This window comes from Salvia splendens, chromosome 6 (genome assembly GCF_004379255.2).
Source record: "Salvia splendens isolate huo1 chromosome 6, SspV2, whole genome shotgun sequence".
Classification (NCBI taxonomy): Eukaryota; Viridiplantae; Streptophyta; class Magnoliopsida; order Lamiales; family Lamiaceae; genus Salvia; species Salvia splendens.
In genome coordinates this window covers 37,683,670-37,704,651 of record NC_056037.1, presented here as the reverse complement: position 1 = coordinate 37,704,651, position 20,982 = coordinate 37,683,670, and the positions used below count along the sequence as shown (strand labels likewise).

Here is a 20,982-nt window from a genome sequence, read left to right as displayed (position 1 = left end):
TGTCCAATGTCTAAATACAAAGCACCAATTCATAGGTTTATGTTTATGGAGCTATATGCAATTTTACCAAAGAAGAGCACCCTCACAGCAAAACTTGAAAGGGGAATATAATATGCTGGTTGCGAAGGCTGAGCCCTAAACCAAGCCAGCAGCGAAGCGAATTCGAAAAAGGTATGTAGAAATCGCGCAGATTCTTCATTTTCTCAACCCTAATTACCGGCATTCATATTTCATTTCACGCTAAACTCACGATTTTTCATGACCGCTTCACTCGATTCAGCTGAAGAAACCCTAGCTGTACAAGGCATCGGAGTCTCTGCTTCAGTAGTTGATTTGTGTGTGAGGAGTTACTATTATTTGCTCGGGTATGTGTTTACTTCACGCGTCGGTGTAATTCGTTACCGGATTCGGGTTCATGATTGGAATTTTACCTTTTAGCATTCTAATTATGCGTGTTTTAAATTAGGCATTGTATTAGATTTCCAATTCCAAGCTTTCGAATGTAAAGCTAATTGTATCAGTAAATTTTGTTTGAATGCAATTCGTTGATGTCGGTTATGACCAATTTGACCAATTTTAAAGTGGTGGGAAATTCCAGAATCAGGCCAAAATTAGTGGTTTTAGGGACCAATACCCCAAGTTTAAAACCTTAAGAAGTAATGAGATACTAGTTTATTTGTATTTTGTGTCAACCATTTATGTAAACTTGAAAGAACGATTTCAAAATGGATAACAAGTTGAGGTATGATTACAAACAGCATTACCTGGTGTAAGTAGGCCAGTCATTTTGCTTTTCGTGGTCTTCTGGAGTGGGAGATTTATGTTGAATGCAAATCCACATGTATTCTGGGTCTTCTAGTTAAATTTAATGAACTATTGCAATGCGAGTCTTTTTTTTTGCTGACAATAGTCCAAGAAAAGGCCTAGGGAAAGAGGTGTCTATTAGTTTGTTTTGTATACACTTTTCTTTCAAAGCCCTCGTGCATATTTACTGGTTTTTAAACATGTCTTTTTCCATATCATTTCCCCACAAATTGCTTCCTGGTGGATAGCTGGCCATAGTGGCAAAATCATTAGCGATTCTTGTTTGTTCAGGCCATTTTGTTCTTTTACAAATAAACGTTTTACCTCTTACTGATATAAATATCATGTCAGAAAGGGTAATCAATACTGGATCCCTGAATGTATACATATTTTCCAGGACCATTTTTTCTGCAGCGTAAAGAGGTCTAAATAAGGTGAATACATCAGTATATGGCATTATTGTCTCATTTCATGACACACGCTTTGTTTATGATAGATGTCAAGCGCTTGGACAAATATGAGCGTTGCAATCATACATAGGGATGTAGAATGGGAGTGGGAGAAGTCAGGGTGGAGTTTTTGGTATATTTATATAATTGGAAGTACTTGCTCGCTCTCTGGAGAGTATTTGATCTGGCAAAAAATTAGAGGATGAGGAGATCATATTTTAATTCAAATAAATAATTGCTTTGGAGTATCTTGGAGCATATGAGCAACGGAGCTTGTGGAGCACTGCTCACCTCAAGGATTGCTCTCTTGGTTTGCTTCATAAGTTTTGTTCTTGTTTGATTTTTTCCCTTCATGTCAAACCATTCAGATGATGACGAAGACATATAGGGTTACCTAAGCTGGCACTGTTAACTGCTATAACTTGTCTACCCATTCATAAGTGTTTTCCATCTGCAGAATTTTTCTTTGACTTCACCTACAAAGACCAAAAATGAGTGGCCGATTCTCTCGCACCATCTATGTTGGAAACCTCCCTGCTGATATCAGGGAATCAGAAGTCGAAGACATATTTTACAAGGTTTGTCATTTTATCGTGAGCTTTGACTAAATTTGACTATGTATTATTCTGATTGCCAACTCTCCCTCTAATATCTCATGGACTTGAGTTGGGTACTTAATTGTTCTTGCTGTAGGAAGTTATTATCTGAAATTCTTCTTTATGTTTTATTCTTTTGTTTGATATGCTGAATCGCTGATATGCATGACAATTCTAATGTTAAAATAGATGGTTAGTTGCATAACAATTATGAATTTTTATCCAGTTTTCAATTGCAAAGTGAACTTCTACTGTTTCAATATCATTTAGCTTTCATGTATTTCAGTTTCAAAATAAACATTACATACTTTCTGAAAAACAGAAAGTTGACATTTATAGATTCAGGTGAGGTAAAGCCATATTTGATATTTTTGGATGCTTGCTGTATATATTAATATTTCTTCTATTCCCATTTCGCATTACTTATTTTATATTTTCAACCTTCAACCTTGAAAGTATGAATCTCTCTCTCTACTTAAAAAATTCTAATGGTATATCTATGTGATAGTAATGGACAAGATCTAGCATTTATATCAAATAGTAGTGTGATTTTGTTTTTACCTCGTCCAAGTGCATTAATAATAAATCTTATTTGCTTACACTTTTTTCATGTAGTATGGTCGCATCTTGGATATTGAACTGAAGAGTCCACCTCGTCCTCCTTGCTATTGTTTCGTTGAGGTACTTTTCTTCCCTGCGGCCTGCACAAAATTTGCTCTATGCAAGATGCATTTCAAATATAATATTCCAGATATTTCAATGCAAATTTCTATCCCTCTGATGTTATTTTCTTGTCCTGGAATGTTTGATGCAAAATATTCTATTCCTGTTTCGTCTATTTTCGTATATATAGTTTGAGAATGCTCGGGATGCTGAAGATGCGATAAGGGGCAGAGATGGCTATAACTTTGACGGCTGCCGTTTGAGGGTGAGAGCATTTTCTCAAACTTGAATATCTTCCCTATCCTTTTATTTGTAAATCGTATAGTGTCTTTTTCCTTCTCTAGCTAATTTGGTTCTGAATTCAGGTTGAACTTGCTCATGGTGGCAGAGGACCATCCTCTTCTAGTGACCGTCGTGGTGGTGGTGGTGGTGGTGGTTATAGTGAAAGGGGAGGTGGTGGGGGAGGCGGTGGTGGCAGCGGTGGTGGCAGATTTGGTGTGTCCCGCCATTCTGATTATCGAGGTATGCTGTTTCTGGTTGAAATTTGAAATGTTTCTATCGTTGTCTGAATATGGCTGCTTTTCTGAAAGTCTCTTTCATAATCTTATGATTTCCCTTGATCTGGTACCTCTTGCAACAGTGATTGTGCGTGGGCTTCCTTCTTCTGCTTCTTGGCAAGATTTAAAGGTTAGTTAATTAGGATTTTTCCATTCTAATTTTTAATACGGTGCATGTTTGACTAGGCTTGTTTACTAATCCTTGCATTAAATGCTTCAGGATCATATGCGGAAAGCTGGTGATGTGTGTTTTGCTGAAGTTTCCCGAGATAGTGAAGGTATCATTTACTGACAGCAGAGATAACAGATTCATGTTTGTCAGCTGCACTGTTGTAATCTTGATGATAATGTTTTCCATTGTCATTAATGAATGAGTAGCCTGAAATGGGTGCTGAGCTTTATTTTCTCTGCAGGAACGTACGGCCTAGTTGATTATACTAATTATGAGGACATGAAATATGCTGTAAGTTTATCTTAACTAGTCATATTATACTAATAATCACTCCAATTCTTTTAATTTCTTCAAACAAACTTTTTGATTCATCAGATGCGTAAGCTTGATGATAGTGAGTTCAAAAACCCTTGGACCAGAACTTATATCCGGGTATCCCCTTTCTTCTACTCTTTGCTTTATCTTGGTTGGGTTGTCTATAATCATTCAAAATTGCATTTCAGCCTTTGCTGTTCATTCTTATCTGTATGCCTTTGCTATTTGGTCAATGATGTTTGGTTGATCAATTGTATGCTTACATTTTTGGTTCGTCTGCTGTGAACTTTATTTAGGTGAAGGAATACAAGGGCAGTCCATCCCGAAGCCGAAGCAGGAGTCGCAGCAGAAGCAGAAGCAGAAGCCCGAGGAAGAGAAGGTATGAACATTGCTCTTGTTCAGAAGCAGACCGAGCACATGCCTCACTGCGGAAGATATTGTATGATATTCATATCTGGTCCCAGACACTGAAAAGTAGTCGTTCTTTATGCAGCAGGTCACTGCCCAGATCAGCTTCAAGATCACCCTCAGCTTCGCCTGTCAAACCATCTCGGTACGTTGGTAGATATGAAACTGCCGTGATACTGTTCTGCTGTTTCACTTTCTGAACATCTCTATTCATTTTCTTGGGCTTTGCCTGATATATATTTGCAGACCCAGATCGAGGTCCAGATCAAGATCAAGGTCCAAATCGAGGTCTGCATCTCCACTTCCGGTAATGCCCTGCTCCAAATGAAAACGGGATGTCCCTAATATATGTGAAGTGCATCATTTCACGCCCTTTGTAGTTTCTTCTCTCCTTTGGATCGGAAACGAGTAAAATGAATATTATAACTTTTTTTATATTTTCTTATTTTTTTTATATTGCAGGCGAGGTCCGGCAGTGCCTGATTTGGTGCGGGACGATGGCTTCAGCTGAAACTTCGTTTGACATCGAAAATTATTAGAACTTGGGGATGTTTGTTATCGAATTAGAGATCTAGTTTATTCACAATTTGATTTTCGATGGAGAGATTTGTTTGGCTTTATGGTTTTCTGCGACTAGATTTACTTTATTCGCATTTGGATTAGTATTGTCATTGCAGTGTTTCTAAGTGTTTTCTGTCATTAGTTAAAACAAACAGTATCTAGACAACTTTGAATGTTATGAAATTACTACTGTGGACATCTTGTTTGTTGATAACAGCATTTTATCTGATTCTATTATAAAATGTAATGTAATTGTAGAAATTGTATTTAGGACAGATGGTGGTCATGACTCATGTTTAGTGTTTTTGTAAATAAAAAATTTGTGATGGAAAAGGTGAACCTTAGAGCAACACCATGCCAAGATATAGTACATACAAATTTAAAGAGAGCGCTTCTATTCATTCTATAATATGACTAGTATATGAGAATGAATTATTATTATTATTATTATTATTATTATTATTATTATTATTTTTTCCAATTTTAAAGAGGTACATTTACCTATTCTATACACAAGATAAATATAGTAATTATTTTTTATTTACTTTTTTCAGTTAATTTTGACTACTTTTAAAAGGGAGTATCTTTATTTTTTTAAAAGGTATGATGCATATAAATTTTCAATTTAAGTTTATCCTACATAGATTTCTTATCAAATTGGCAGATTTTTTGTTTGGTAATTGCTGTTTTTACATCTACTATGTATGAAAGTGATTTACAAGTTACACTATCAAAAAGGGTTAATGGCCAATTAAACCATGAAGTTTGATCAATTATGGTTTATCCCACAAAGTTTAAAATTGGAATAATAAATCATAAAATTTCAATTTTTCTCTATTATCCCATCCATGCACAAAATGTTATCTTTTGATGATATTCAAAAATTAACTTTTTCATTAAAATAAGAAAAGGAAAGATAAAGAAACATAATTAAAAGAAGGAATATACTTATTTTCATAAAACACTTCATTTCGAATATCGATGATTTTTTGCATAGATGGGATAATTGAGAAAAATTGAAACTTCATGATTTAATATTCCAATTTTAAACTTCATGGGACGGACCAAACTTCGTGATTTAATTGGCTATTAACCCTATCAAAAATTGTTATATTGGCTATGAATAAAATTGCCATTTAGTACTAGTAACTAGTAAGGTATATGAGAATAGTAGCAGCAAAATTTATATTGAAAAAATGTAAAATTACTCTTGAACTATAATAATTTTAATAAATTAATACAAGTAATATAAACTTGTAATCCTTGTAATCCACTCTTGTTCTTAATCTTTGGCAGATAAATCAGAAGTTTGATATTTTTTATACTTGTTAGTAGTAAATTTTTTTGGTTAAACGGCAACATTTTATTTTATAAAAATTAAAGACATGGCTTTTATGCATTTTCTTTCTACCAAATACGACTTATTTTTATAAATACCAAATCATGGAATTTACCATAATAATCTTTTTTCCAGTTTTCCCTGCAATCTAATCAAGTAAATTCCCATCAATAAACCGAGAAAGCCCAAAAACTCTTTGATTTGGGCCACAGGCCTTTGCACACCTCTTCTTATATATAGATACATAGGTGACCCGTGTGTATGCAAACCCTAAATCACTCGCCGCAGCGTCTCCCTCTCTCATCTGCAAAACCCTAGTTTCCCTAACTGCAAGAGAAACATGTTGGTTGGAGAGCTCGCTTGCACCTACGCCGCTTTGGTCCTCCACGACGATGGAATTCCTATCACTGTAATTAATTTCTGATTTTACATCTTCGTATTTTTCGTTTTTGTTTTTCACTGGAATTTCGAGTTGTTCTTGTGTTTAATTTTGGTTGAATTCCCTTTTTAGGCGGAGAAAATCTCGACTCTGCTGAAGGCTGCCAATTTGTCGGTTGAATCCTACTGGCCGAGCCTTTTCGCAAAGCTTTGCGAGAAGAGGAATGTTGAGGATCTCATCATGAACGTCGGCGCTGGTGGTGGCGGTGGCGCGGTTGCCGTCGCTGCCCCTACCGCTGGTGGTGCTGCCGCTGCAGCTGCCCCTGCTGCTGAGGAGAAGAAGAAGGTATAATTTGATCTATTTTTTTATAAATTAGATTTTCTGTAGATTAATTTGAATCGTGTGTACGATCTCTAATAAGCAGGACTAGAACATAATTGTGATGCTCAGGATAGACTCGAGTATTGTTATCATGGAATTATAATTTACATAGAAGTTATTGATTTTGTGAGACTGTTTGTGCGTTTTGATATGGATTCGAGTCTTAAGCTAGTTCTCAAATAAGGCAAGAAGAGTAGAAGTAGTTTCTAATTTACATTATTTGATAATTGCAATGATATATATATTTCCTGAGATTGTTGTCAATTAAATAATTTGAGGTAGTTGTGTGTTTTTGGTATGGATTTGAATCTTGAGCTACTTCTGAAATAAGTTAAGATGATTAGAAGTAGTTTATGATTTTCTTAATTTGTGTATAGCTTACAGCTATAAAGGATTTTGGTGATATTTATAATGGATTCAAGGATTGTTATGATAGAATTGTTACTCCTATTATCTATGGTATTATATTGATCGTGTCATTGTGTGACATTGTCGATTGAACAACATCAGAAGTAATTTGCATGCGAATTAGTTCTTAATTAATTTTGCATCAGAAGATTAGAAGTAAATTTTAATTTACCCCATGTCTGTATATATTCTTATGAAGTTTTGTGGATTGATGTTGTGCTTTTTGTTTCTAATTACAGGAGGAAGAAAAGGAGGAAAGTGACGATGACATGGGTTTTGGCTTGTTTGATTAAGGGAATTTATAGTTTGAATTTGCATTTTGTTTTACATTTCTGTTGAACTTCTGTTAGGCCTTTTTGAATCTATAGCTATTATGCCTTACTGTAATGCAGTTTTAATACTGCTTGACAATTCTGGTACTCAGTTTTTGAGTGTTATCAAGGGATCTACTCATCTTACGCTAACATCAATTTTATACTACTATTTAAGTTCTGCTTTTGTATTCGTTATCTTATGTTTGAAAATCAACTAGATTGTCAATTCGAATTGTATAACGTTTAGAGTATCCACAATGGCGGATGTCCCGGCGGACGTTGGATCGGCGTGCCAGACGTTCGCCATTAGGCAGCATGCATACAGATGCGGACACGCTGATCCAACGTCTGCCATTAGGCAGCATGCATACGGATGTGGATGTCCGCTGCGGCTTGCGGTCACCGGAGTTCCGCGGCTTTCCGGGACGTCATTGCGTTGACACGATGGACGTCCCTGCGGACGTTTCGATTTTTTTAATTTTTTTGTGGATGTCTGCCATTATGCAGTTGGATGTCCTTATGACGTGGCAGGAGGTGTTTTGGGAAGTTCGTCGAGATGTCCGCCGGAACATCCGTCCCATCTATTAGTTTCATTTTTTTTCTTTGGCAAATAAACAAATTTTTATAGATTTCGCTAAAGCTGGGTTTGATTTTGCTACCTTAGGTTCTAGCATCATCCTCTGCTCCAAAACGTGCATAAATCTGTGTTATTTTACTGAAACTCTTTCCCTTAAACCATTCATGGCGTTGGTGGATTGCATGTCTATCATTAATCTTTTTGTAGACGTCATATTGTCTATTAGCAACACTCGTGTTGTACTTGTACTAGTAGATGGCTTACTGTTTACTATCAATAGTTTTGACAGTGTACATCATAGTACTATATTGTAATACAAAATATAAAGTATACATAGAGAAAATTCAAAACTGAGAGTGAGAGAAATCGAGGGAAAAATAATCGTATTAATCGAGGGAATTTAATCGTATTAAATTCCGTCTACTATCAAAAATCAGTAAGTATATATTGTAAAGCAATGGTTATTATTTTATGGCAATTTAATTGAGACTTCATGTCTCATGATTTAACTATGATAAAGTTATCCAATCACATGCAAGTATGTTTCGTGTCTAGTAAATATGAAATGGATTTTTTATTAATAAATAAATAAAATATACAATTTGGATTCTGTAAATATTTAGTTTATACATTTAAAATATGGTTATTATTTGATGGCAATTTAATTGGGAATCCATGCCTCATGAATTGTACCGAGGGATTTATACCGCAAAAAAAAATTCCACAACTATACCAAACTGATCATAGTATTATATTTCTATTGAAATTAAACCTTCACCCACCGACAAAAAGTTAAAATAAACAAATGTAGGCTTTGTTCTTGTAAGAATTCTCTATTCATGAATTGAAGAAAAGGATTTGTGTCACCACCAAATAAAAATTGAAAAAAAAAACAAATGGTTGAAAATATCCAAAACTACAAAGCAATGGCCAAAATAAATCCCACACAAAATGGGTCCTTCATAAACGCTTTATCTATACATTATCTAATCTAAAAACCATCTTCCCATTCATAATATCCCTTCCCTATATTCTCTCTTTTTAGATATTATCCCTCTCTCAATAAACACTAAAACAAACTTTGGAGCTCAAAAATCTGTATTAAAAGAAAAATCACAATGGCTCTAAATGGTGTTTATGTCACAGCACCTGCTGCAGCAGCAGCAATGGGGCTCTATTTATTTGGAAAAAACATCTCCAACACCAATGTGCGTACCTAATTTATTTTGTGTGTGTGTTTTTTTAATAATATTGGAATGTGTTGAAGTTTTGTGATTTGTAGGATGGTGAGGATGGAGGAATGGCCGGAATGACGGCCCCCAAGGACGAGGAAAATGAGAGGAGCGAGAAAAAGTCGACGGTGGCTGTGTCGCCCAAGTTGGCTCCGCAGTTTGATGGTTTGCATTGCTTCGAAACGATTGTTAGCCGTTAGCCGTGAGCTTTATTCAACCCAATCTATTTTTATTGTTTCGCAAAATATTTATTTTTCTCTCATTCATGTACATAATTAATTTTAATCTATTAAATGATGCAAATTCTTTTATTGAGGTTGAGGCTTGCCAAACTTTATTCTCTGTTACTTTTAATCTCTATTTAATTCACTAAATATCAAATTTTTAATTCACGTATCAAAATTAAATGCATCGCGTACATAGGGAGGAAGTGAATAGTATTATTTTATATTTGATATTTATAGTAAAAAAAATTTAAATATTACCATGTGCATAAAATTGAAGTATAACTTAAAAATCATACAACATAAAATAAATGAAGTAAAATACGAATTAATAATACTTCTACTTATAAAATATTGTTTCTACAATATCCTGTTTATCTTTATTTTATCCACTAATATCTAGATGAATATAAAATGGCCACTTAAAAGGTGATACATGACATTTTTTTTATAAAATCCACTTAACTTTGAACTAGTGACTTCAAAATCCTTTGGTAATGGTTTTTTTTAATACCCAACCTTCTATACTTTTTTATATTAATATATTTGTTGACATTTTGCAGGTATATTCCTAGTTGCTTCTTCGGTTTCCAAATGGCTATAAATTTATCAATGGAGGTTATTTAGTTTTGGCATATGATGTTTGTGTCGGAAGCCAAATATCGATTGTAAGATGAGGTTGTTTTTAAGCAAATTGAAATTTTTGTAGGTGATGTTTATTCCTGTTGATTCACTTCAACATAGTCCATGTGACTCTTTTTAGTGTTATGGAATAAAAACATTTGTTTACTATCATCGAACAATCTTTGAAATTTTGTCGATATAATTTTGGTGTGCTTAGAACTAGTGTAGAGTGATACAGCACTAGTGTCTTTAGTGTTCTTTAATTTTAGTTAAGACACTAAAAATAAGGATAAGAATCAAGAATAAGAATGTTTTAAAAAAAATATATTTAGACATCAAAATTTATATCCTTCACTCTGTTCTATTCTATGCCAAACATCATTAAAACCGTGGTACGAGAAACACATTGAAATAACCAAAAAAAAAACATTAGTTGCTACTTTAAATTTTAAAAGGCTCCAACTTCCGGTGAACACCACCTCAATCCACCCATCACCACGCGAACACTCTTGACTTTATTCCTTTCATTTTATGGTTCTGGATTCGCCACTGTACATATGACTAGGGCTGGGGAAAAATACCGAAATACCGAAATACCGGTCTTATCGTACCGAAAAAATATCGAAAATACCGAATTTTTAGTATACCGTGACTTTCGGTACGGTATGATACCTTACCGAAAAATTTCGGTAAGGTAACGGTATGGATTTTCAAATACCGCGGTATACCGCTCCATACCGAAATTCGGTATATACCGTAAACTAAGGTATATACCACAAAAATATAAGCAAAATTATATATAAAATATATTTTATATATTTTTAAATTATAAAATCTATTGTGAAATATAAATATAATTATGAATAAATTATATTTAATTTATTTTTAAAATTATAAAATATAAATAATATTCTAAAAGCTCTAATTTTCTATTTTAATTGATGTTGAAAGTCAGGTATACCGAACTTCGGTAAGGTATACCGAAAATGAGGTACGGTATCGGTAAGGAAATTCGTCATACCGAAAATAAGGTATACCGAAGTTCGGTATACCGAAAACTTTGGTAAGGTAAAGGTATGATTTTTTCGCATACCGTATTTACGGTAAGGTATACGGTATGGTAGTTTCGGTAAGGTATACCGTACCTACCCACCCCTACATATGACAATTTCGGAGAACATGTCAAAGTTCTTGATGTTTTCCCCTTGATTATTTTATTATTGTTGCCATAATCATGTGTTGTTAACTAGACTTAATTTCTTTGACCCATGTGTTATTACCTCTCTCAAACCAGCAACTAGAAAATATCAACGAGTCCAATGATCAACGTGACATATTCCCCTATCTTTCTCTTTGAATAGAGGCAAAAGATCCAAGAATGTAGGGTTTTAGGCATAAAGATGAATAGGCTACCTCAAAATTTAGGCATAACGAATGTTTGGGTGAGAAAGTAGGGCAAAATTTGTCCATATCTCCAACTCCCACCTCAATTGGATAATCCATGCTTTAAAATTATTCTCAAACGATGTAAATGGATATGCGTCAAATGGGCTAATGTAATTTTTGTAAATTACTTTAAAAGTCAGAAACTTCAAAATTATTAAAATATACTCCAAAAAAGAAAAAAAAAGTCATCAAAATAGAGTTAGAAGACATTGAGACATCATTAGTAGTATAATGCGTGAATATTCAAAATTATTTGATAGCTATATTAGCGCAAGTAAAGGCTTCTTATAATCGTGTGATTGGTACACATGTTTTAATCTACAGAATGAGCCATATTATTTTTATGGCTAATGAGAGTAAAATGTTGCTCTTCACTTAACTAAATTACCAAACATACCAACCAGATATATATACTAGCACAAACAATAATACATATCTTCCTACCCAATCGAAACATAGATAGTTTATCAAACAAATCCTTAGAAATAATAGTTGCTTAAGGTTACAAATTGTATATCACAGTCATTATCCTTGATGGTATTATTTGACAAAAATGAAAACATAAATCGATTTTGACTTAATGTATGCATGGCCACATTTATTTCAACTTCGATAATAAAAAGGCAACTTGTATGATACTACTTCCGTCCCACAATTAAGTGTCACATTTTATCATTTTGATCTATCCCACAAGAAGAGTTACATTTGACTTACATTTTATCATTTTGGTCTATCCCACAAGAAGAGTTACATTTGACTTTTACCATAAATGGTAAGTAGACTCAACATTCCACTAATCAATTTCACTCACATTTTATTATAAAAACTAATATATATAAGTGAAATTCATAGTCCACTAACTTATTCAACCCACTCTTCTTTACATTTCTTAAAATTCGTACACACACTAAATATGACACTTAATATGAGATGGAGAGATGGAGGTAGTATAATATTTCTTCTTCAATATGTGGAATGTTCTAGTTATTGCGGACTAATATTATTGATTCTTTTTTGTAAAAAACATAATGTTCTAATTATTGCGGGACTAATATTATTGATTCTTTTTTGTAAAAAATCTTAGAGCATCCGCAGCGGTTGAAGGACGGCGTCCGTCCGTCCGTGCCAGCTGCACGACACCCGTTGTCCGCCGCTGCGCTCTCGCCGCTGGCACGGCACTGCTCGATGCATCGAGCACGTCCGTGCCAGCGATCAGCTGACGTGTCCTCCTCTGATTGGCCAACGGCAATACCGTTGGCAATTTTCTTTTCTTTTTTTTAAAAAACTCGAATTTTAATTAAAAAATCTGATTAAAAATATAAAAAAAAAATATTTTCCCACTTCTCAAAAAATTATATCCGTTTTTTCTTGACTTTTAATTTATTTTTAAATTTTTCCCCCAAAAATTCGCATTTTCATCTATAAATACCCCCCACTTCCACATAAAAAATTTCACACCACACTACACAATTCTCATCTAAATTCTCTCATTTCCATTGTTACAATTCTCAATCTTTCTTTCACTCTTACAACAAAAAAATGTCCGACTCTGGCGATCACCCCTCCGACTCCCGAAGTTGGAACCACAAATGGTTCGGCTCGCAACCATTTCCTAGTAGGGTTGGCCCGAAACCCGGTGGGCCGGCCCGATTGACATCCCTATGTCCATGTGTCCAGGTCTTATCCACAAACCTCAAAAATATCTTCTATTTGGGCCCACATTAATATTAAAATTTGGGAAAATATTATGAAATAAAATGTGACCGAATATCATATTAGGAAATAAAACGAGGGTAAAAGCACTAAAAACCAATAGGCCGTTACTTTTTGATGTGGGGGTATTTTCGGTATTTTGATTATTATGGGACGTGGCATATTTGGGCCATACATTGGAGGCTTACAGATATTTTATATATTCAGCCAGTTTTACCCCTCACCATATTTGCATAAACCCCTAAAGTTTTGTATATTGCACTTTCCACCCTGTAGTTTGAATAAGTTCACACTATACAATTATTCGTATGTCAATCGCTTCCGAATATAAACCAATTGCTTTTGACTTAGCGTCTTCCCCCACCCTCAATGAATAGTGTCGTTCCCGATAAAATTTCCCACATCTTACTAATTCTTTGGAACTTAGAGCATCTCTACTGTTGCGCTAAAAATAATTTTATATAATGATGCTGCAAAACAAAAAGAAAACATTTTTTGTGTATTTGAACTACAGGGGCACGTCTTTGTGCTTCTCCAGCTCACACACATAAACCATCTTTAAAATTTATGGACTATGTAAGCAAATAGAGAATACAACTAGAAAGATTAAAATGATTAATTTTTGTCAAAAGAATAAATGACTCGTGATATTTAGAAAATAAATACAATGAATATATTAATTTGAGATAGAGGGAATACATGCAAAGCTAAATTATTTTGTTATTCTTGTTAAACTCTTGAAATTTTAGGTTTAACTATTTTTAATATACAAAATTATTCATTAATAAGATTAATGTATAATTTAGATAATAAAAACCATTTGCCTAACTTTTGGGGTGAAAAGGCATACATATAATTTGTTTAGGGGCAAGTCTGCAAAGACGTTAACATCAGAATTATGTCGAAAAAAAAAGTCTGAGATGAAAATAGTGAGAAAAAGGCGACTCCATTTCGAGGAAATCGGGTTTATAGGGTACTTTACGTTTAAAATAACGTAAATGTACCCATTTTGTTATCTCTTCTACATATGGGAAAAACGCCACCCACATTGGCGTTTTTTATTAGTGAAGACGCCACCCGCATTGGCGTTTTACCATTTTGAACCGTATGTCATCATATTTTATGGAAATACAGGTAAGTTAAAAAACGCCGATATGATTGGCGTGTTACAATAAAAAAACGCCGACGGGGTTGGCGTATTTAGTAAATAAGAAACGCCGAAGGGAACATCGTGTTTATATAAAAACGCCATCACGGATGGCGTTTTTCACAGATAAGCTGACATGCAAGGGAGAGAAAGTCATGGCTGTTTGATTTTCGTAGATTGTGCCGTAAAGGCTGTTTACACTACGTATGGAAAGTGGGAGGTTTTAGCAGCCAAATCTCAAATCAAAATTTGTCACATCGCTCACATTTAATGAATGCCATCATTTGATTTGATTGTAATCCCAACATTTATCTTTCTGAATTTTTATATTGTTCTCTCCATCATGTTGGTTGATCCATCCCACTAAATCGATGACATCCTTACGCAAATTGTGTATGATTAATACGTTACGGACAATTTTATATATAATCGGTTAAGATCAAAATAGTAATTTTATGTCAACATTTATAATTTACAATAATCTTTGTATCCTATGTGAATATATAGTCACATTAATTTATTCCCTATTAAGAGTTTTATTTCTTAGTGATACAAATTTTAAGAAATATTAAAAATAAAAAAAAAGTTAGTGGAATATATGTCCCAATTTTAAATGAAATATGACTGGAATAACTTAGTGGAATGTGTGACCCTATTATCATTGATTGTAAAAATGAATTAAAACTCCTGTTCATGAATGAACTAAAATGGAAAATCAAGACTCCTACTCCTATGCGTGAACGCATAGAGTATATAGTTCTCCCTCCGTCCCAACTTTGTTGGGAAGTCCCAAAAAGAAATACGACTCAACTTTGTTTGAGTTTATTGACGGAACGATTACATGTAGAAAAAACAAAGATAGTAGTTGACTCGATGTATTACATGACGTTGTTGAAGTAGGTAAACGTTTTGTCTAGTATATTTCGTTTGTCACATTATACATAACTTCTCCCAAATACGTAATTATGGTACAAATGAAAAAATATGTCAAAATTATTACTCCCTCCGTCCCGTGCTACTCGCACGTTTGCTTTTCGGCACGGAGATTAAGGAATGAGTGTATAGCAAAGTCAACAATTGCGGCTGTAGGTGATAATTTTTATTAAAAATGGAAAGAGTGCAAATAACTTGGGACGCCCTGAAAGGAAAATAGTGCAAGTAACACGGGACGGAGGGAGTACAATTCATCATATTCTTTGAAGTTACAAAATTAACCGAAAATTGCTTGGACTTTGCAGTTTTTTCAAATCTTAATCTCAATACATAAACCACAAATCTTACTATCAATATGTATAGGTGATCAATGTAAACTGCAAAGTAACAAGTTTCGTAGGTTTTTACTTTAACTTAAATTTTTTACTTTAACTTAAATTTTTATATGAAAAATGAAGTTTGTTTGCCAAATCATAACTCCACATATTTGCAGTAGTTCCATTTTGACGGAGTCAACTAGTGACTCTGACTACTTGTCCTATCTTCAACTAAAACTAGAACTAGTCATTATTACCCTCTCCCTCTCCCTCTCCCTCTCCCTCTCCCTCTCCCATCTCTCTGTTGACTTTCTGTCCCTTGCCTCATCTCCCTTAAGTGAAAAACGCCATCCGTGATGGCGTTTTTATATAAACACGATATTCCCTTCTGCGTTTCTTATTTACTAAACACGCCAACTCCGTCGGCGTTTTTTTATTGTAACACGCCAATCATATCGGCGTTTTTTAACTTACCTGTATTTCCATAAAATACGATGACATACGGTTCAAAATGGTAAAACGCCAATGCGGGTGGCGTCTTCACTAATAAAAAACGCCAATGTGGGTGGCGTTTTTCCCATATATGGAAGAGATAACAAAATGGGTACATTTACGTTATTTTAAACGCAAAGTACCCTATAAACCCGATTTCCTCCTCCATTTCTGAGATATTTTGGTGCTGAAGAAAGTATAATTCTCCAGTCGATTCAATTGTTGATCCTTGCTCACATTGCCACTCCTCCTCCCTCCTCTCAAACCACCACCAATCTCCAAAGAAATGGGACAAGTTGTGTTGAGCAGTGAAGACGGAGCCATAGAGATGGAAGCAGCCGCAGCTGAAAGCGACCGCCGCCAGAATATCGCGTCTGACGCCGCTGAAAACGTCGCTTCGGCGGAGGATGCTGCCGGCAGCTCATCTCTCGTCCGGTGGGAGAGGTTTCTGCCGAAATTGGCTTTGAGAGTGTTGTTGGTGGAAGCTGATGATTCCACTCGACAGATCATTGCTGCGCTTCTCAGGAAATGTAGCTACAAAGGTTGCTTTTAATTTTCTGTGATTGCTCTTATTTTTAGCTTTTGAGATTTTGATTATAAGGCATGCAGTGTGTTGGGGATATGTTTGGTTAGGTATTTTGTTGATTAGCTATTTTGAATTTTAGGTGAAGCTAGGGTTGATTGGTTAGTTATATATAGCTTCTATATAGGAAAGGTGGAAAAAGGTTTATTGTTTCTGCAAATCCTGAAAGCCTCTCAAGGTGATCATTTCATATGCTTATATGAGTAAATCATGTGGTTGTGTATTGGCACCATTGAGTCTGTTGTCACAAGAATTTGGAAAGCTTGGATCCATCGTACCGATACTTGGAACTGAAATTGTTGATTTGGACGTTTGAATTTACGCTGACACTTGAAATTAGAAACATATTCGCAGGATATATTTATTCGCTTTCGAATTCTGCTAGCATTTAAGGAGCTTTATATGTGGCAAAGAGGATAATCTCTAACTTGCAGCAACCAGGTTGAGCTGGAGAGGTAAAAGATGCATCGAACTTGAACTTGGGCCGTGGCCTTCAATCTTTAGATACGTTTGTTTTTAGCCAGCTGGGTGTAGATTTGCAGTTATATTTTGTTAATATCTATGTCAGTTTAATTCTGAGCTGTACAAGGTCAGAACAATAAATTTGGTAGACAACGCTTTCATTCCTTCAGGAAAGAGGATATGATCTATATACAGTTATCTTTCTGCCCTCATGGTGTTCATTATGATGGTCAATCATCAATAAAAGAATAAGCTCGATACCTACTAAGTTCTGGTTGGAAATACCTGCTTAAAAGATGTGATGTGAATTGCATCCTGTTTATCAAATACTGAGTCCTTCTGTGCATTCTTTTATCTCACTCCAGCTAATTATTGACGTAAGTAGTTTCCTGTCGTGGTTCAGATAATGCCAGCTAAACTCCTGGATAGTTGAATCTCAACTGACAGGGGCTTTAATGAGATACTGCAAATTTGGTCATCAGTACCTGTTTATGTTTGGACGAGGGAAATGCTCTACGAGGGATTTCTTGCGTCCGAGCTTTACTTCCGGCAATTTAACGTTTCTGGTTATTTAGTCTGTTTGATCTTGATTTAAATCTTCTACATGTGGATTGATACTGTTGCATGGTAGTTCAGAAATCACATACTAAGCACCTCTTCTTTTTTTGAAGCAGTTGCGGCAGTATCTGATGGTTTAAAAGCATGGGAGGTATTGAAAGCGCGAGCTGAGAACATTGATCTTATTCTGACAGAAGTTGAATTGCCATCAATCTCTGGATATGCTCTTCTCACTTTAATTATGGAGCATGATATTTGCAAAAAAATTCCAGTGATAAGTGCGTTCAAATATGCGCTGCCTTGTTTGGCTCTTCAAATATTTCTTCCAATATGGTTCAATAGTGATAGATTCAAACACCTTTCCTTGATAATGCAGTGATGTCTTCATATGACTCGGTCAGTATAGTTTACAAATGCATGCTGAGAGGTGCAGCTGATTTTCTCGTAAAGCCTGTAAGGAAAAACGAGCTCAGGAACTTGTGGCAGCATGTGTGGAGGAAACAAGTTGTGATGCCTTATCCATTTTTCTTAAACAATTTGCAGTTTCTTTTTTTTTTCGCATTTTTCTTACTTTTAGGAACAAAGTTTCTTGAAGATCAAGAATCTTATCTCTCTAGTTTCCTTCGTTTTTTTTTATCATGAAGCAGTCAAGTGGTGCTGGCCGTGTACCTCTGGATGAGAGCATGGCTCAACAAAAGATCGAAGCTACAGCTGAGAACAATGCTACTAGTAATCATTCAAGTCAACAGAAAATTGAAGCTACAGCTGAGAACAATGCTGCTAGTAATCATTCGAGTGGTTATAGGGCATGTGTTCAGAGAAATAGGGAGTGCATCGAGAAAGGAACCGATGCCCAGGTATTTTCAATTCTGTACACATTCTTTTTTTTCCTTCTAGGAGTTGATGCATCTCTGGATTCCAAATACTCTATGCAACCTCGCCTTATCCACTAGTCCATGTGATGGTACAGATGATAAAAGCATCAATTTTTATATTATCAATACCAAGTTGAATGAACACATGTCCAAATCATCCTGTGCGGTTATGATTAAATAGAACCTCTGGATTATATCTGCAGAGTTCATGCACAAGACCAGAGCTGGAAACTGATGAACCAGATGTTGAGCATCTGCATTCCCTCTTACAACCAAAAACCAATAAATGTCTTTCAGACGACGTAAATATTTATGTGCACAAAGAATCTCAAGAAGAAATTAGAAGAACAATAGCTCATGATAATGAGGGGGGAGGTAATGGTCTTATTGCCTTTCCTGTCTTTATCATTTACTCTTTCAGCTACGGATAGTTAAAGGCTTAACAATTTGCATTTTTGTCATTTTGATATTAGGGCTGCAGACTGTGGCTAGCATAGATGTTAGCAATGAAACGACACGAGGACAGGACAAGAACTCTGCTTCGGAACAAGTTAATGTCAATGGTCAGAGTTCTATGAATAGTCATGTCAGAGAGGCTATTGACTTAATTGGAGCTTTTAGTAACTGTTGTAAAGGCACTTTGCCCAGTCCCGCCTCAAATACTAGCACAAACAAGTTCGATATGTTGCCCCTGTTGGATCTGTCTTTGAGAGGATCTCATCCTAGTGGCTCAGTGAATCAAGAAAATGACGAAACCCACAGGATAAACCATTCTGATGCATCAGCATTCTCTCGGTGAGTTTGCACTTGTTCATCAATCTCATTGTTGTATCTTTAAGTATGATATCCTGTTAAGTATGGTCCCTCCACCACCATCATCTCATCGAAGATCTTCAAATCAAGTGTTCCCCCTACATTCCTTATGACTTTTGTTATCAATGTGAATGCAATTGACAGTGATGGATATGAACTCATACAGGTATGTGAACAAGTCATTGCCCAACTCCACATCTCGAAGCACTTGTAATCAACAGAAAGACCTCGAGACCAATTCTGAGAAACAACAATCCAATCATACCCCTGAGTATACTTCCGATGCACATGGTTCGAGAATAAGCTCACAGAAATATGCTTCCGTGACTGGGATCCAACCCGAACTACCTGAAACTCCATTTTCCGACCCTCAGCTAAAAGAAACATCTCAACCATTTCCAGTTAGAGGCGTAAGATTTGAAAATGTGATCAACGGATCAGGTGCTGTGATGCCTGAAATGCATTCTGCACAGTCTGGCCTGTCGCCTTTGCCTAGTCCAGGCGCAGCTAGTAACTCACAACCTTTTGCTTATTCGAATCCTTTCCATCAAGCAGACCATCAGCCCGCAAATTCCCAGAGTGTCCGTGACCTTCTTGATCAAAGGATCAACTGTACCATGCATCAGACTGATAATAAACAAGGGCAGGAGCAGGAAACTTTTGAGGATACAGGACATGTTTCTTTTGCCAATGATCAGAGTCGTAACAGTGGTTTCTATAACAGCTATACAAGCCACCATCACAGCATAGGTTCTGGTGACATTGGCAAGATTAATTCGATCTCAGTTGTCAATGCCACATCAGATGCTGCTAGCGAAGATGGAGTTCATGTTCATGATAGTACATCAAGCCGTTCCGTGCAAAGAGAAGCAGCTCTAACAAAATTCAGACTGAAGAGGAAGGAAAGATGCTTTGAGAAGAAGGTTTGTTGGCATTACTTACTTCAGGTCTTTTTCGTTTACCAAACCACAGTATGACGAAACTAACTAACTTGTTTGGTGATGCTGTGACTATATGTGGTGGATTTCCTTGAAAACTCTGGTCTACTTTTATAATCAATACCCGACTTTGTTTGACAGGTGCGCTATGAAAGCAGAAGGAAGCTGGCTGAGCAGTGTTAGTTAATAGCCGTATCCCGTCCCTGGATATAATGTTAGTTAATAGCCGTATCCCGCCCCATCACTCCCGATACATCCATTCCACAATTCTTTCAAGATAATCGACGTACATTGCCCCTTGTTTGGAAACCACCAGCCAGTCATATCACTATACTTTATTTAAATAAATTGAATTACTTTTGTTGTTGATCTGACTTGATGATTTACTTAATTACATGATAATATCGAATGTCAACCACGTGTGTTACATTACATTGGTGGTAGTGAATTGACATAAGATGATAATCCTACTAAATTGAATAATTTATTTGTTGAACAATAATTTATATTAAGAAATAATAAGATGGAACGAAGAAAACGAGAAAATTTGTTTATACTAATATAAAAGGCTGAGTTTTGGAGTTATTTTCAGAAGAACAAAGTCTATTCTTGGTGAACAATAATTTATATTAAGAAATAATGAGATGGAACGAAGAAAACGAGAAAATTTGTTTATACTAATATAAAAGGCTGAGTTTTGGA

The 20,982-nt window shown here is 35.4% G+C and overlaps 3 protein-coding genes across 15 annotated transcripts; all 3 read left to right on the top strand.

Moving 5' to 3' along the window:
* LOC121807706 (serine/arginine-rich splicing factor SR34A-like) lies at positions 1 to 4,723 on the top strand. 7 transcript variants are annotated; one of them, XM_042207988.1, is made up of 15 exons: positions 3 to 171; positions 281 to 365; positions 1,202 to 1,238; positions 1,711 to 1,831; positions 2,465 to 2,530; positions 2,703 to 2,777; positions 2,878 to 3,034; positions 3,153 to 3,199; positions 3,290 to 3,347; positions 3,483 to 3,532; positions 3,617 to 3,673; positions 3,853 to 3,935; positions 4,050 to 4,109; positions 4,211 to 4,271; positions 4,427 to 4,723. In XM_042207988.1, the coding sequence occupies exons 4-15, from the start codon at positions 1,745 to 1,747 to the stop codon at positions 4,445 to 4,447; spliced, it is 822 nt and encodes a 273-aa protein (XP_042063922.1). In that variant the 5' UTR covers positions 3 to 171; positions 281 to 365; positions 1,202 to 1,238; positions 1,711 to 1,744; the 3' UTR covers positions 4,448 to 4,723. The 7 variants fall into 7 exon arrangements, with proteins under 7 accessions (XP_042063924.1, XP_042063922.1, XP_042063923.1 ...); XM_042207986.1 differs by having other exon boundaries at positions 4 to 171; positions 1,301 to 1,831; XM_042207989.1 differs by lacking the exon at positions 1,202 to 1,238.
* Positions 4,724 to 6,114: 1,391 nt separating this feature from the next.
* On the top strand, positions 6,115 to 7,496 carry LOC121807707 (60S acidic ribosomal protein P1-like). Its single transcript, XM_042207991.1, has 3 exons — positions 6,115 to 6,273; positions 6,376 to 6,588; positions 7,272 to 7,496. The coding sequence occupies exons 1-3, from the start codon at positions 6,205 to 6,207 to the stop codon at positions 7,323 to 7,325; spliced, it is 336 nt and encodes a 111-aa protein (XP_042063925.1). The 5' UTR covers positions 6,115 to 6,204; the 3' UTR covers positions 7,326 to 7,496.
* An 8,699-nt stretch (positions 7,497 to 16,195) lies between these two features.
* On the top strand, positions 16,196 to 20,649 carry LOC121807702 (two-component response regulator-like APRR5). Of its 7 annotated transcripts, XM_042207976.1 has the most exons (10): positions 16,462 to 16,593; positions 16,989 to 17,089; positions 17,500 to 17,662; positions 17,771 to 17,932; positions 18,031 to 18,161; positions 18,299 to 18,511; positions 18,733 to 18,904; positions 19,003 to 19,324; positions 19,509 to 20,265; positions 20,422 to 20,649. In XM_042207976.1, exons 3-10 carry the CDS (start codon positions 17,605 to 17,607, stop codon positions 20,461 to 20,463), a joined length of 1,857 nt encoding a protein of 618 aa, XP_042063910.1. In that variant the 5' UTR covers positions 16,462 to 16,593; positions 16,989 to 17,089; positions 17,500 to 17,604; the 3' UTR covers positions 20,464 to 20,649. The 7 variants fall into 7 exon arrangements, with proteins under 7 accessions (XP_042063907.1, XP_042063906.1, XP_042063905.1 ...); XM_042207977.1 differs by lacking the exon at positions 17,500 to 17,662; XM_042207973.1 differs by lacking the exons at positions 16,989 to 17,089; positions 17,500 to 17,662 and having other exon boundaries at positions 16,196 to 16,593; positions 18,031 to 18,158; positions 18,302 to 18,511.
* Positions 20,650 to 20,982: the final 333 nt, after the last annotated feature.

Coding starts and splice junctions, on each gene's coding strand:
- LOC121807707 (XM_042207991.1), top strand. CDS start 6,205: ATGTTGGTTGGAGAGCTCGCTTGCACCTACGCCGCTTTGGTCCTCCAC. Junction 6,274..6,375: donor ACGATGGAATTCCTATCACT/GTAATTAATTTC, acceptor TTCCCTTTTTAG/GCGGAGAAAATCTCGACTCT. Junction 6,589..7,271: donor CTGCTGAGGAGAAGAAGAAG/GTATAATTTGAT, acceptor TTCTAATTACAG/GAGGAAGAAAAGGAGGAAAG.
- LOC121807706 (XM_042207989.1), top strand. CDS start 1,745: ATGAGTGGCCGATTCTCTCGCACCATCTATGTTGGAAACCTCCCTGCT. Junction 3,348..3,482: donor AGTTTCCCGAGATAGTGAAG/GTATCATTTACT, acceptor TTTTCTCTGCAG/GAACGTACGGCCTAGTTGAT. Junction 4,272..4,426: donor GGTCTGCATCTCCACTTCCG/GTAATGCCCTGC, acceptor TTTATATTGCAG/GCGAGGTCCGGCAGTGCCTG.
- LOC121807702 (XM_042207970.1), top strand. CDS start 16,338: ATGGGACAAGTTGTGTTGAGCAGTGAAGACGGAGCCATAGAGATGGAA. Junction 16,594..17,770: donor CAGGAAATGTAGCTACAAAG/GTTGCTTTTAAT, acceptor TTTTTGAAGCAG/TTGCGGCAGTATCTGATGGT. Junction 19,325..19,508: donor GATGCATCAGCATTCTCTCG/GTGAGTTTGCAC, acceptor GAACTCATACAG/GTATGTGAACAAGTCATTGC.